This window comes from Acomys russatus, chromosome 9 (genome assembly GCF_903995435.1).
Source record: "Acomys russatus chromosome 9, mAcoRus1.1, whole genome shotgun sequence".
Classification (NCBI taxonomy): domain Eukaryota; kingdom Metazoa; phylum Chordata; class Mammalia; order Rodentia; family Muridae; genus Acomys; species Acomys russatus.
In genome coordinates, this window is record NC_067145.1 from 46,838,644 (window position 1) to 46,853,098 (window position 14,455).

The 14,455-nt window shown below is 37.9% G+C and overlaps 1 protein-coding gene across 4 annotated transcripts in view; it reads right to left on the reverse strand.

Moving 5' to 3' along the window:
• Positions 1–14,455, reverse strand: part of Plxdc2 (plexin domain containing 2) — a 413,705-nt gene that overhangs the window by 73,693 nt on the left and 325,557 nt on the right. For all 4 annotated transcript variants that reach the window (XM_051151285.1, XM_051151284.1, XM_051151283.1 and 1 more), the window contains 2 exons: positions 11,550–11,645; positions 11,232–11,313 (listed from right to left, as the gene is read on the reverse strand). In XM_051151285.1, the coding sequence (XP_051007242.1) occupies positions 11,232–11,313; positions 11,550–11,645 (178 nt within the window). The remainder of the gene's footprint in view (positions 1–11,231; positions 11,314–11,549; positions 11,646–14,455) is intronic.

The following is a 14,455-nucleotide window of genomic DNA, read 5'->3' on the forward strand; positions in this document are numbered from 1 at the left end:
AGATGTTTACCAATGTTCTATGCCTTACTAAAGACAGAAAAAAAGGGGGAAGATTTTTAAGAATTTATGTGAAGCAATTTTTCACTTCATAAAATAATCAGTGTCACCTTGCATACACATAAGCATTCTTAGCTGGGAAGTTTTTATTCAGCTTTGTTTTTTTTTTCTAATTACTGTTTTAAGTTAGCACATTGAGTTTCATTATGGCTTTTTATAACAAGTTGTTCTTATTTGTTCTCATCTCTACCAAAATTTCTTTTAGACCCTTTCTTTCCAATAAATTGTTATCCCTTCCCTCTTACGTCACATGTAGTCCATTCCCTTCACTTCCCTGCAGTCCCACATTCCTGAAGAACTCCTTTTCCTCAATGGCCTGCTTCATTTATGTGGCATCACTGCATACTCCATCGAGCCCTTCAAAACCCAGCTCTATTCGTGTTCAAATTTGGAGAAAATACACATTTTACTTTGTTATTTGCAAAATGACTCACAATTTCTCTAGACATGTGGGCCATGTAGTCTGTCCTATAGAATCCCATTATGGAAGACAAAGGTATTTAAGCATTATAGTGTACCAAATATGGCAAACTCAGACAACAGTGAGGAGTGGAAGACAGAATAGCATTTGGTGGGATGGGAATATACCTTATGAGGAAAATATTCCAGGTCCAAGAGAGAAAGCAAAATAATCCTGAGGGATCCTGGAGAATCCAGCATGTTTGTTTTAGTCCTCTGTTTGGGATTGCTTGAATGGCCCATGCCCATATTTGGGAACTTCATAAGTTCTAAACTTTTAACCATAACTTTTATTTGTTTTTCATCTCTCCTGTCCATCCTATATTTAATTTTTAAAAAAGAAACCCTTGATCCATCAATGACTATTTTTGTGAGTTAGGTTCCAACTCCTTACTTATAATTTAGTTAATTTATGAAACAATTGTCCTAATATCTTTGCACATAATTGTCAAGATTGAATGGGACAATCAAACTGATAGACGTTAACAGCAGGGAAGGATTTCAGGAGGCATATGATAAAGAATAAACATAGAGCAAGAGACAGTTATTATAATTGTTTTGAAAATATCTGTTTATATTGCACCCCTGCCCTTGAAACATCTTCTATGCCCTGTTTGTAGTTTAGCAGGAGTGGCAGCATTTGAAGAAAATACCAACAATAATAAAACAAACCCACGTGCTACTAGCGTGCAGAAGAAGGATACTTGGATTTTGACCAGGGCACAGAGCGGTACTCATTCTTCTCTGGGGGAGTCACAGGGCAGTGCATTAGGAACATAAACCTGTGTGCTGTTAAGAGAACCAATCTTTAGAAATGGTTACAGCCGGGGATATGACTCATGGAGAGAATAAAAAGTCCTCCCTTGACCATGAATTGTCACAGAAAAGAGAAATCAAGCGCTAAGGTGATAAAAGGGAAAAGTAGCTTTCTAGGAAGCAGAGCAGAAAAAAGTGAGTTTCTCCAGTTTCTAGAGTCCACAGTCCTCTCTATAAAACTCTAGAGAGGAAACACAAAAATGTTAATCTTTATACAATCCCTAAATTTCATGATTCCCCTGTAATGGGCCCTAGGTTTTTCAGATTGCTATGCAGTTTTATGAAGATCTACACCTTTAAACTAATACCTAGAAGCTTCTAGAACTAAACATTATTCAGATTAGTACATGCATTGATGAACAACTACATTTCCTGAAAGTTAGAGGTGCCACTCGAAGGGTTTGGACTCTCAAAAGAGAACAAAGAATGCCACCTCTGCATGCCTCTGTTTCTCCGCTCTTCACTATGGATGTGACATGACCAACTGTCTCATGCCCCTACTGCTGCGGCTTCTGGTGACGGTCCAGAAGTTGCAACTATAACATGAAATGAACCCGTGTCCCCCGTCCACCTGTGTTTGTCATCACAGCAACAGAGATGAAATGAGAATAACGCTCCTTTCAAGGATTATGAAACTGTCATATTTTTGTTTTGCTAGAGGATACATTTTAATGAATGGTAGAAAATTCAGAAAGCATTTTTAATAACATTTCTCATGTTTTTGAATAAATATTGAAGCAATGGCTTGAGTATCAACGTGTTGTGCTTTGAATGTCCTTCTACATTTTAACATGAGATTCCAAGCAAAACAAATACACTATGAACAATGCTTGCTACTGTTTTCATTAAGCATCCTGTCACCCTTTTCAGCAGAATGTTGTCAGTCTAAGATTCCTCAGTATTCAATACTCATGTCAGCTGTTTTTAACATATGGCAACTGTGAACTTTGCTTTTTAAAATGTTCATTTCTTTGTCCTTTAAGGATTGCATTCTTATTTCCATAATAGTTTGGCACCTACTGTTTTATAAAAGTGGGCATACATAATTTCATTCTTAGACAATTAACTTTCAATTGTCTCAGGGAAATTCATTATTTTATTAATGTAGCAAGCTAGCTGAATAGAATTCAACTTAATGTTAAAACGTTCCATTTTAAGATATTCCTTACCTGTTCATTACATTGAATTTGTTAAATAGCTTTCTCAACTATAAACACATGGAATTAGCTTCCATGGTTGGTTAACATGGACAAAACTTTCAAATCATTGAATATTCTTGAAAGGCTGTTATAAACATACATGATGCTAAATACCAGGACAGATTTTTATTTCTGGTTAGGCAGTGGTGCTCAGGTAGAGAGGAAACATAGCATTTGTTGATTGGAAAATCAAAAACAATTTAAAAGAGTGTGTTGGTTATTTTAGGTTGCAATTGATTATCAGTAGATGTCACTCACACATCTACTTGTGTAGATTCAAAATAAATAAACAAACAAACAAACAAATAAATAAATAAATAAGGAAAATGGCTTCTTTCAGTATTTAGACCCTTCCCTGATTCTGATAGAGAATCTCTGGCCAGAGGAGACAGAAACCAAAATGCAATATGTATGCTAGGTCGGTAAAAACATTTTTCAACATTTTAAGGGAGAGAAAATAATCACATACATATCACATACATTTTATAGTTTAAAAAAAGCTAGCAAATAAAACAGAATCTTCCCAGAGGAAAGGGATGTAGACATGCAGTCAGCATGAACTCTTGGCTTAAGAAAAGTTAATTTTTGAGTTTTTGAAATAACAGTCCTAATGCAATTGAATATGTTTTGTTTTCCTCTCTTTCCTGGGAATATTTGCTTTGTTTCTTGATGGATTACCATGTTATGTATATATAGTTATGTATAGTAGAGACTAAAACCTTAGGAAAAAATACTGTGAAATGAATGGTGGTGTTCAACGGACGACTCCAACCTCATTCCTCAAAGAGAAACCCTATTACTAGAATTCTAAGTGTTTTATCAGTTACTTTCTCTGGTCTCAAAGATACTTCACAATGTTTTCATGTAAAACACCACCCCCATTGCACGACTGTTTCAGTCAGCTCATGGTGCAGGTACAGAGGAGCCTGTGGCCTGACTTCTTTAAGGAACCATTTTGTTTAAACTATTTCCGTTTAACCGCTGCATGTCGGAATTAAGCTGCTGCTCTGCCTCTTCTACGGATATTGGCAGACACACTCCTGAGACATAGTCTCCAGCTAAGAGACTTCCAGGTAACAGGAGCTCCTACCTCAGGAGTGAGTTTACACACGTCCCATTCCTCATTTCTTTATCTGCCTTCTACCGGGAACTCAGAGAGTATGGTTGCAGGCTTGAACTGGGAACCTCCCTTCACCCTCAGAAAAGTTATAAAAAGAGACTCCATTTCTGCCAAGTGCTCTTTGGCTTTGCTTTTCAGATTGTGGTCAAGTTTTTTGTTGACTTATTTTATAGCCCAAATAGGTCATTGAAACTCCTCTTTTATTTTATTTTTCTGGATCAATCTGTAACCCACAGCATGGCAGAATTTTTTTGTGTTTTTTTAAAAACATTTTTTTCTAAAGCATCTGCATCAGAATCACCAACAAAATATCATCAATGTAGTGGTAAATGATAGATTAGGAAATTGCCTATGAATTATTTTTAATGGTTGTCACATAAAATATTGGTATAAAGTTAGACTATTTAATAATTCAACCAATGGCTCCTTTACAGTCTGGAATTACATTCTTTGTGACATAGGTCATGGACTATATTAATACTTGACTTAAAAGATTTTTTTTCATAATATTCTTGCATGAACAGGATAGAAAAAAAGCTTGCTTTTCAACACCTACCCTGAACAACAACGGTCCAGTAAAGAGAGACCATTGCAAGGTACTTCCACAGGGTTAGAGTACGGTCTGGTGATTCGTATTTATTAATTGCTTGACCCCAAGATCCTTACTGTTTATGAGTAAACTGTCACATACTCCAAGTTTTCCTGCTTAACCTTGCCTAAGAAATTACTCCTGAATGGTTGATTAAGATATTTGACAATTGAAACTGTTTACACAATTTGTTTCTGTAGTAGGCATCACTTTCAAATTAGGAGACACTGTCTCATGCACCCTTGACAAAACCATTAAGGGGAAAATATAATTATATTCTAATGTCAAAAATGAAGTTTGAAAAGGCTTACAGAGTCTTAATGCAATTATATTAAGTCAGCATTTCCACCATGTTCTCATACCATCTCCGGATGCGTACAGGTATTTATTTCAAAGCTGAGTCCCTAGGACGCTCAATCGACCACTACATATGAACACTTTACAGGGTGGGACATGGACCTGCATTGTGACAGGTTTGAGTGGCTATCCTTATCTAACACTAAGAGTTGACAATGACTGAAAAGGAGTCACTCAGATTTTAAGCATGTTGGAATCAAATATATCTTAGTGACACATTAATTTTACTGTTTTTGGCCAGAGATCAGAGTTTTATTGCTTTGTCCAGCATTAATTGTTAATTGTCTGTGCCACTATGCACCCATCCTGACGGACATTCAGTTTGACTTTGTCAAGGGTACACTATTGCCCTTTCTCTGCGGCCCCATTACCACAGAGATCTGTGGGGCTTTTACTCCTTTGAAGAACTCTGGAATGTTTCCTTAATTCTGGACTTCTCCTGAAATTTGGAAGGATAGACATGTAGCTCCTGATGTACTGGAAAGTGGATTACACTTGACAGAGAACACTGTGGTCTCAGGCTGTACTGTGTCTACTATGGTCTCCAGTTCTAGACGTGTGAGCAACTTACATATGGTTGACTAAATATCATTAAAACTTCGAGTTTCATTGTTGTTTTCAATAAAAACTAACATCCCTACTCTCCTTTCAAGTCCAAGAAAATGTTACCATGGAGCACTGTGACTGGTGTTCCTTCAAATGCTTTCTTGTATCTGATATTTCCGGAAATACATAGCTCCTATCAACATGAAAGTTTTAGAACTATAAATAGATCCACATTTCATAATTTTAGCCAGACATTCTCAATTTATGTACTTAAAGTTGTAAAATGTTGAGCCATCAAAATAGTAATTCCATGTCCCTGGTTAAGAAATACAGGTGGTTTCAACTAAAAAGAAAAATCATCATATGAGGACACGGATTACAAAGTGTGTTAAACTCTCCCACCTGAAATCAGGGGTCTTTTCAACTAAGTCCTTATGATACCCAATCGGTTAAGTTAAATAGAAAATTATAATTGTGTTACATATATGTATATATTTATAAATATATAATATACAAGATAAATGTATAAAAGCTTATTTTTAATGACATTTTCATGGATGCCATGTAAGTTCAGAAAAGTATAAAGCAGTTTCTGGGAAACATTTTTTCCTACCATCACTCATTTCTTAAATATGTTACATCACTATTTTACAGAGCTGAATAATGTTTAGAGATATATTATGCTGCTCGTTACTTGAACTGGTGGAAGTATGGAATATAAATATTCTCTGAGTCTTATCAGTACTGATATTTAAGTTTGAAATAACATGCAAAGTGGAAAAATTATGTATGAAGTAAAACTCCAAAAGAGATCATTGATATCAAGTAATTGTATGTCCAAAGGTGTTCTGTTAGCCTGAGAGTAAGACCACCTCTATACCCAGCTGCCTTTCTCTCTCCTGAAACTCCACATTCTCTCCTTACCCAGCTTACAATGCGGCCCCTCACAGGGCTTCACTGCCTCAGCAATCAAGTTTGAACCCAGTGGAGATCCTTGCAAGGTCTCTCTGAGCTAGCCTTGGCTTTCACACTGCTGCAGCTGCAGGTACATTGTAACTTCCTTCTAGAAGTCCTTCCTGGCCAAGTAGTCACCACAACTGCCACCATTTCCAAACCCAAAAGAGCTCTTCTCACCATGCAATTACTAATTCAATTGCTCTCTAGTTTACTAAATTATATTCTGAGTTCTCTGAGAGCTGTGCTCAATAGTTGACTATGGAAATTGTTCAGTGTTTGTTCAGGGCCTGCATAATAAGGAAACAGGTGTGATGTTAATATTTTAATAGTCAAATATATTTTAATTAAAAGTTCACTTTTGGAAAAAGGGGACTGAACAGACCAATGTCTCCTTGGGGAAGAGACAAAGACTACAGAGAGAAATGTGTCATGTTTGCTCTCATGCAGAATGTATGTGTGTGTGTGTGTGTATGAAACATATGTAACATGTTAATATTGATACACATATATGAATATTTATATGACATGAAAGGAAACACCTATTTGGGGAGGAAGGAAGAGAGCTGCACATGGAGAAGTGGATAATATAGAGTATTAGATATAAATTTGAGGAAATAACTACGATCCATATGTGTAAGATGATAATGAAACAATTACTTTATATGGCTAATTTTAAAAGTCAAATAAACGTTAAGTCATTATACCTGTTTTCTTAAAAGATTTTATATATCTGCTAGCAATGCCCTGTTACTTTCTCTTATTCTAGTTCTCAGTAGTAGTAATTCTATTCACTCTACATTTATTTGCCCAAAGACTATTGCCCCATAAGAAAAATAAAATAAATTCTACTAGTGAACTGAATCTCTTCCTTCCCCTCTCTCTCCCCTCCCTTTCTATCTCTTCCTGTCTCCTTCCCTTATTCCCTCTCCATCCCCCCCCCCTTTCTCTCTGTCCAACTCAATGTATGGCCGTGGATAGTAACTGCAGCAGAGATCTTATTCTTGAATGTGTGATGACCTATGGTAAAAATAAAATGTCTACTTGCAGTTCTCTCAACTCACGGAGAGCAAATAAACACGCCCCACCTAGGGAAATGTGGGGTAAGTGTTTCCATGAAGTTCTTTCACTATCAGATCTCCTTATGTTGCCTCTAGTGCAAATCCTCTTAGACGCTGGGCCAGTCGTGCACGCCTCTTATCTTAGTCTTTGCTCCCCAAAGTGGGAATTAACGGAAATAAACAAACCAATTAAAATTATTGGTTTTTTTGTTGAGCAAGTTCAATTTGAGAGTTGAGTAATCACTAGGAGTTGATTATCAGTCTAGGCTAAATGAGCACATGCAAGAAAAGAAATGGTGCAATAAAAAAAATCAGCAGTATTTGTGCTACTTAATGTAATATGTCTCTTGTTTTGTTGATTTTTTTTTTTCATAAAAGCACTAAGGTCTGGGGAAATAATGCTGGGCAGCAAAGCAAAGTTTTGGAAGCTTACAGGTCTAAGGAGAAATTAGGAAAAGACAGTGGGGAAATTAACTTGAATAAAAGTGCAATGAGCCATAGTTAAACCAATTAATGAGACAAATTTTGGAATATATATAACTGGGTTGCTCAACATTAAAACCAAATTGGATATTTTAAATCTGTGTTCCATATTCCACAGAACAATAGGCAGTAACATGTAAAACACATGCTTGTGTTGGTGGCAGTCAGCGATGAATCCTGTATCACAATCACTGCACTGGTAAATGACAGGCAGGCATCTCAGGCATATTGTGACTCTCCTCTATATTTTGGTTATACCATTTTGAAACATTACCTAATTTTCTTGAAGCGTCAATGACGCACCAGTTTAAAATTAGCTTGCTTAACGCCTCTGCCTGTCAGGTGCAAGCAGACCAGGTGAGCTAGCAAGACCCAAAGCTGAAAGTCACACAGATTGAAATTCAATATCCAAACTTATTGCTTACCAGGATGGAGACCCAAAGGAAGACCCAAGTACCATGGCTTCCTCTGCCAATATATTCCTCCAAAAATATACTCTTCGATATCACATCCGTAAACTCTTCGGCATGCTATCTGACTGACAAATCTCTCAAAAAAATGGAAATTCTAACAATATAAGAGCTCAATTCATGGGTGTGCTTTGGCTGAAAATATTGCTTCCTTCAACATTAGAATCTGTATTTCTATAGGATGTGTACAGTTTTAGAAGTGGTTGGCATCGGGAATGTTTCTAGGTGATTTTCACAAACGTTTATTTTCTTTAACATTTTTTTTTTCAGGCAGAATTTCTAATTATCTAAGAATGGTACACTCCCGGTCTCCTACTATATGCAAAATTGGGGTAGGGGGATGGGTTGTTCAAGTCTACCCTGGGTTGCATAATAAGTCCTATTTCAAATAACAAATCCAAACAAAGCTATTGTACGCTGCTTAGGGTCATCAGCTTCTGCTGGCTTGCCTCAGAACTTTTGGCTTTAGCACTGAAAAGGACCAGGAAAGAGAAAGGAAATCAGTGTGTGTTGGGGCGGGAAGTGGGGGAGTCAAGTCTGAGACAGGAGAGGTTCCAGGAAGTCTATGGTGGTGACCTAACTGAGACTCTTAGCAGTCTCTGTAATGACTCTGGGATTTTAATAATAAACATTATTAGCTCTATCTTTATTTTCTACAACAGTGATCAGGGGATATAGAGTCTATAGTGGCCACTCCTGTAGCCAGGTGGGACTTCCAGTGAAGGGAGAGGGACACCCACCCACCCACCCATAAAACATTCCACTCAAAAATTTCTCACCTATGAGAAGTAAGGAATAAAGATGGAGCAGAGATTAAGGGAACTGGAAACCACTGACTGGCTTAACTTGAGACCCATTCTACGGGAAAGATGCACCCCTGGCACTATTAGTGATACTCTGCTATGCTTGCGGACAGAAGCCTAGCATAACTGTCTTCTGAGCAGCTTCATCCAGCAGCTGGTGGAAACAGAGGCAGAGACCTATAGACAAACAGTAGGCTTTGCTCAAGGAGTCTTGTGGAAGAGTGGTAGGAAGGATAGAGGGATCTGGAGAGGTCAAGGACACTACAAAAAGACCTACAGATTCAACTAACCTGTGCCTATGGGCGGCTCACAGAGACAGAACCACCAACCAAAGGTCATGCATGGGCTGGACCTAATCCCCTACACACATGTAGCAGATGTGTAGTTTGGTCACCATGTGGGTCTCTAACAATGGGTCTAGAGGCTTTCTGTTATCTGCCTTTAGATGCCTTTCTCCAAGCTGGGCTGCCTTGTCTGGCATCCATGGGATGGATACACTTAGTCCTGCTGCAACTTGAGGTACCATGCCAGGGTTGATTGGTACCCCTTGAAGGCTTCCTCTTCTATGAGAAGGAGAGGAGAAATGGGGGATGGGGTCATGAGGGAGGCACTGGGAGAAGAGGAGGGAGGGGGCTCAGTCTCTAAAGTGGTTAAATAAAACATAAATTAAAAATGTTTTCCGCTGATGTGAAATAATTTTGCATTCTATTTTTACTCCTTCAGTAACGTTTAACATGCCCTATAACATACCTTTAGCATGGAAGAAATGCTGTAGCAGGCATATGAGGAGACAGTGCCTGTCCTCTATGGTAGCAAGCCACTGAGAAACACATCCGGAGGGAGATAACTTCTTATAGACTCCAATGATGGAGGCTGTAACTCCATCTCAGTGCAGGGATTCTGTTTGTGCTCTTCGTTATTGTGTTCTAAGCATCTTGGACATACATGATGTGCATAATAGTTGAGAAAACAGCAGTCACTGACAAAGTGACTTCTTAAGAGTCTTCTGATTAAATCCTCTATGGTCAGTATCCCTGTGAGGGCTACTCTCAATTGTCAGTTTCGTTGGCTCTGGAATCAACTGAGAGACATGCCTCTAGGCTGTTCAGAGAGGGTCTTCCCAGGAATAATTATAAGAGGAGTGATGACCCTTCTACAAAGTATGCGGCACTTAGGGTTCTACTGAATGTCTTGTTGCTTGCATACTAGCCTTTGCTTTCATGAGGAGGTATAGATCTCATTGTTACTTCTGTTGTCACCGTAAAACCCAAACTTCTTTCACCTTCCATCATGAATAAAAAGTAGCTGATCTCCATGAATTTTCTAGGCCTTCAGAATCATACTGAGATTACTGGGATTTTCAACTTTGTGGGCATAAGAGCTACAAGACTCAATCCATTCAGCCTTAGACAGCCATAGCTGAACTCCCTAGAGGCATACTGTGTAAGTGCAGTTAATATTCATTCATTATGCGCTTCTAGAGAACCAGCATGTATTCACTGAGCAGGTTCCTCCTTGAGTCGGCCTAGTTTCACTAATTTATACAAGTTTTAGGCGGAAGTACATCCATCCATCATTTCGAGGCACAGCAATCTGCTCTCAGTGTCATATATCTCCTACACTGTTCAGGTTCTGTAAAGCTCCTGAGACTTAACAGTCTCCTTTACCACTGAAGGAAACCAGTAAATCTTTTTTTTTTTTTTTTTTTTTTGACAGGAGTAAACTATGCATCTTAAGTCTCCAAGTCAATTAGAGCACAAGGCCAAATGCACATACAGGTTGCAATCATAGGAAGGTCAGGTAGTGTCAACTTCAGCGACATCAGTGATGTTGACTGATGACCTTTCAGCTACTGGGTAGGAAAAATTTAAGAATGTGCACTTGATTGCTGAAATATATCCCTGCTGTAGAAAACATAGCTCATGCTACAGTTTCTGTAGAGTGACGGCTGAAGCTATCCATCCAAGGCTCAGCACCTACATCGTGATATATGTTAAGCCCTATAGAGAATTATAAATCTATGCCAGGTTCTGGCCTTATAGCCTATGGAGGTTCTTAGTCATTTTAAGCATCCGACAAGAGAATATATGAAATCTCGTTTTCCAAAGCACATTGGTTTTGCACTTCAGTCTAACTATGTCTATATGTTATATGTTCACATCTAACATATATATGAACGCACACACATATATGACCATACTGATATAATCAATGCATACATGATCTATATGCTTGACAAAAGTTATAACTCAGTGGGTATAGCAAATGAGTCTTTTTAAAAATACAAAAAAATCATGTTTATAAATTAACCTTTTACCTTTGAAGTTTGCTACACCAACTGCAGTTGAAGCCAATCTGAGAGGCTACACAAGGACCACAGCCATTGAACTGGAGACAGGCTAAGAGACAGGAGAAAACAGACTGATTAAGACTAATTGACAGTGGGGAGGAAGAGAGACTATTTATCCAAACTGAATATCCCTACCCACCCTGTACACACTCGGGGTCAGAATGCTCAGTCTGGACAAGCACAATTGGAAGCGCATACTGAACACAGTCATTATAAGCCAACTTATTAACCAGATCAGATTGTCTAACTTGAAAATATTTTCTCTTTCTCACTATGTTAACTTACTGGGGAGTGGGGTCATCTCCACGGCTGAGATGTTGGTAATTTTTGACATTTGTAGTTCTACTCGGTGATATTCATAAATTGTTCTTCTTCGGACATCTATAAAGATAACAAGTGAAGGCAAGTCAGCTTTGGACATTCCTCCAGTTATCAACATCAGCATTTAACAATAGACTTTGAAGTGGTACCCACTCCTGAATAGGCCACTTTAGCTTTAACCTGGGAGAAACTGTGTCATCTTATCACTGGGATTCCAGGTTTCAAACTCTTCAAAATTTGGAAATCTATCAAGAATCGCCTTTCCACACCACTATAAAAATACTTCTCACTATACATGGACATGAATAGGGGTTTAATTTTGTAACTACCAGTCTCTTCACTGGTAGGCTTTAACTCTTTGCAGCTGTCTTAGGTGGGAAAGCATGTAATTTTGTGTTCATTATGTCACTCACTGAAATCTCTTCATGTTCATGAGACTGGAAAATAATGTTTAAAGACACTAATCAAATTAATTTTTTGTTTCATTGGAAGAATTATATATTCTCCTCCTCATTATTAATAACTGAGGAAGGATAAACTTCCTCAATCATTAGAAAGAAATAACAGTTTCTTGATATCAGTTTCCCTGAGACAAGGAACTGGGGCATTTTCACTTGTCTTTAACTTCTGAAGAAAAGAAAATGACTGTTAATTATTTCACTTTACCAGTAGAATAAGTTTCTAATATATTTCCTTCTTGTGTGTTTCGCACAGTGTACTTCCTAGAAGTAAAATTTAAAAATATAAGGCTTTTTACTAAAATTATTGAGATGAAGGTTCTCAGTTCTTCACACCAAAGTTTGGAAAATTCCCCCCATATTAGCTGATTTTTAGCACATTAACACACTGTCCATGTTATATTACATTTTGAGAACTTCAGCTAATGGCAAAAAGTGGAAAGCCCTAGAAATTAGAGTTTAGTTATTGACAGGGTGTATACAGTAGAGGGGAGGAGAAACCATTTGCTATGCCAGTTCAGTTCCCTGCCTTGTGCACCAGTTGGGAGGAGATGAATTTAACAAGGCTAAAATTAATGAGAATCATTTTGTTTGGTGACCTGCCAGTCAATGACAGGTTCCAAATGGTTGCTTCTGTCATATTTCATAGACAACTCTGTTAAAAAAAAAAACACCCAAGTCATTAGAAATATATTCACTGGTTGCCTCTGCCAAACCTGGAAGCTTTCATATGATTTTAGAAATGTACTTAACTCGTGTGTCTTCAAGAAAATAACCCACAATACTGTTAAAATAAATGTTTATTATTTCTATTAATTTCTTATAACTTTAAAACCCTTAAGATTGACTATAATATTTTTTTATAAGTGAATGGCATTTACAAATTAGAAAACAAAATAAAATAAACCTTCAGAGAGTGATACCTTGAGAAAATACAGGCCAGTGATTGAGATAATCTGATGATATGATTCAATGTGGAAATATTGAACTGTTGGTTTCAGTAAGTCTGATCACCAACAGGGTAGGGAATTCTATCCCTCTCCGTATCTAGCCTCAGTGGAGTAGCTGGATTCTGCTTCTTTGCTTGCCTGCCTTAAAGGCAAATATTCACAAGAGAAGATAAAGGTAATGTTCTGCCTTGCGCTATACTTACTTTTACTAAATATCTGAGTCCTTTCAACGATCAAGCACACGTTTGCTACCATAGCCTTATTTATGTTGCCCGTGCTTAATGACTGGCTCTAAATGATTATATCTTATTTGTTTTCTTGTCCAGATTGATCCCAGCTCTCAGCACCAGCCACCCAGTACTCTTTAAAGTAAATAGTGGACTATGTATGTCACAAGGTTCATTCTCAGCATGGAGAACCAGGGAAAGTAAACAAAACGTTAAGGGAAAACAGGATCGTGTTACAACAATTACAAGCTTCCCACCCAAAGATAAAGCAACAGACTTAGCTAGTAGGAGCTACAAAATAAAGCATCTAGAAAAACAGTTTACTGCATTAGCTAAAAACTTTTTCTTTTTTCAATTCTGCTGGAATTCCAAAACCCATCAGTCAAGCATTATATAAAACAGCATAAACTTGGCTGGCCAGGAAGTGCTCATCAGTACCTCTTGCGCTGCTTGGCCATTCTCTCACTATTTTGCAAGGGTCAGAGCATTACCTAAGCCGAAGGGTGACATTCCCTCAGTTCCTTTCCCATGTGAAAATGAAAACTCACCACACCCTTTCCCCTTCTTTCCTCACCCAGCTTCCAGATGCTTGGATATGCTTCATCCCCTGACTCCCTTCAGGAAGCTTCTGCACAGACAATTAGACTCAAGACTGGGAGAGGAGGACAGCATGGAGGCCTCACAGCCTGTGGCTAACATGGCTCTCTAGGCCCTAGAGTAGCTCACCTTCCTGCTCCCAAGGCTTAGGGAAAGTTTATGCAATGCCCATTTGCGATGTCATTAAATCTTATGCCATTAAATCTCATGCCATTAATTATATTTTTTCTTTCAGAGAGCGAAAGAAAGAGAAGTGATGGTTTCATTAAGTGGAGATTGGTGGAATGGAGTATGATGTTTTTGCCTTTAGAATTAAGTGTTTAAAAATACAAGCACCGTCAAAAGAGGGAATAGCATTTATGGTTCAATCACTTAGGTGTCTGGCCTACACTGCAGTGGTACAAACTCTACTGAGAAGGAAGCAGTTTTTCTTTCTTTCTTACTTTCTTTCTGTTTGTTTTGAGACAGTTTCTCTGTGTAGTCTTGCCTGTCCTGGACTCACTTTGTAGACCTGACTGGCCTCAAACTCACAGAGATCCATCTGCCTATGCATTCCCGAGTGTTGGAAAAGAAAATTTTCAATATCAAAATTCAGTTGGGAAAATTAATATGTCAATATATTTATAAATTCAGGTAAT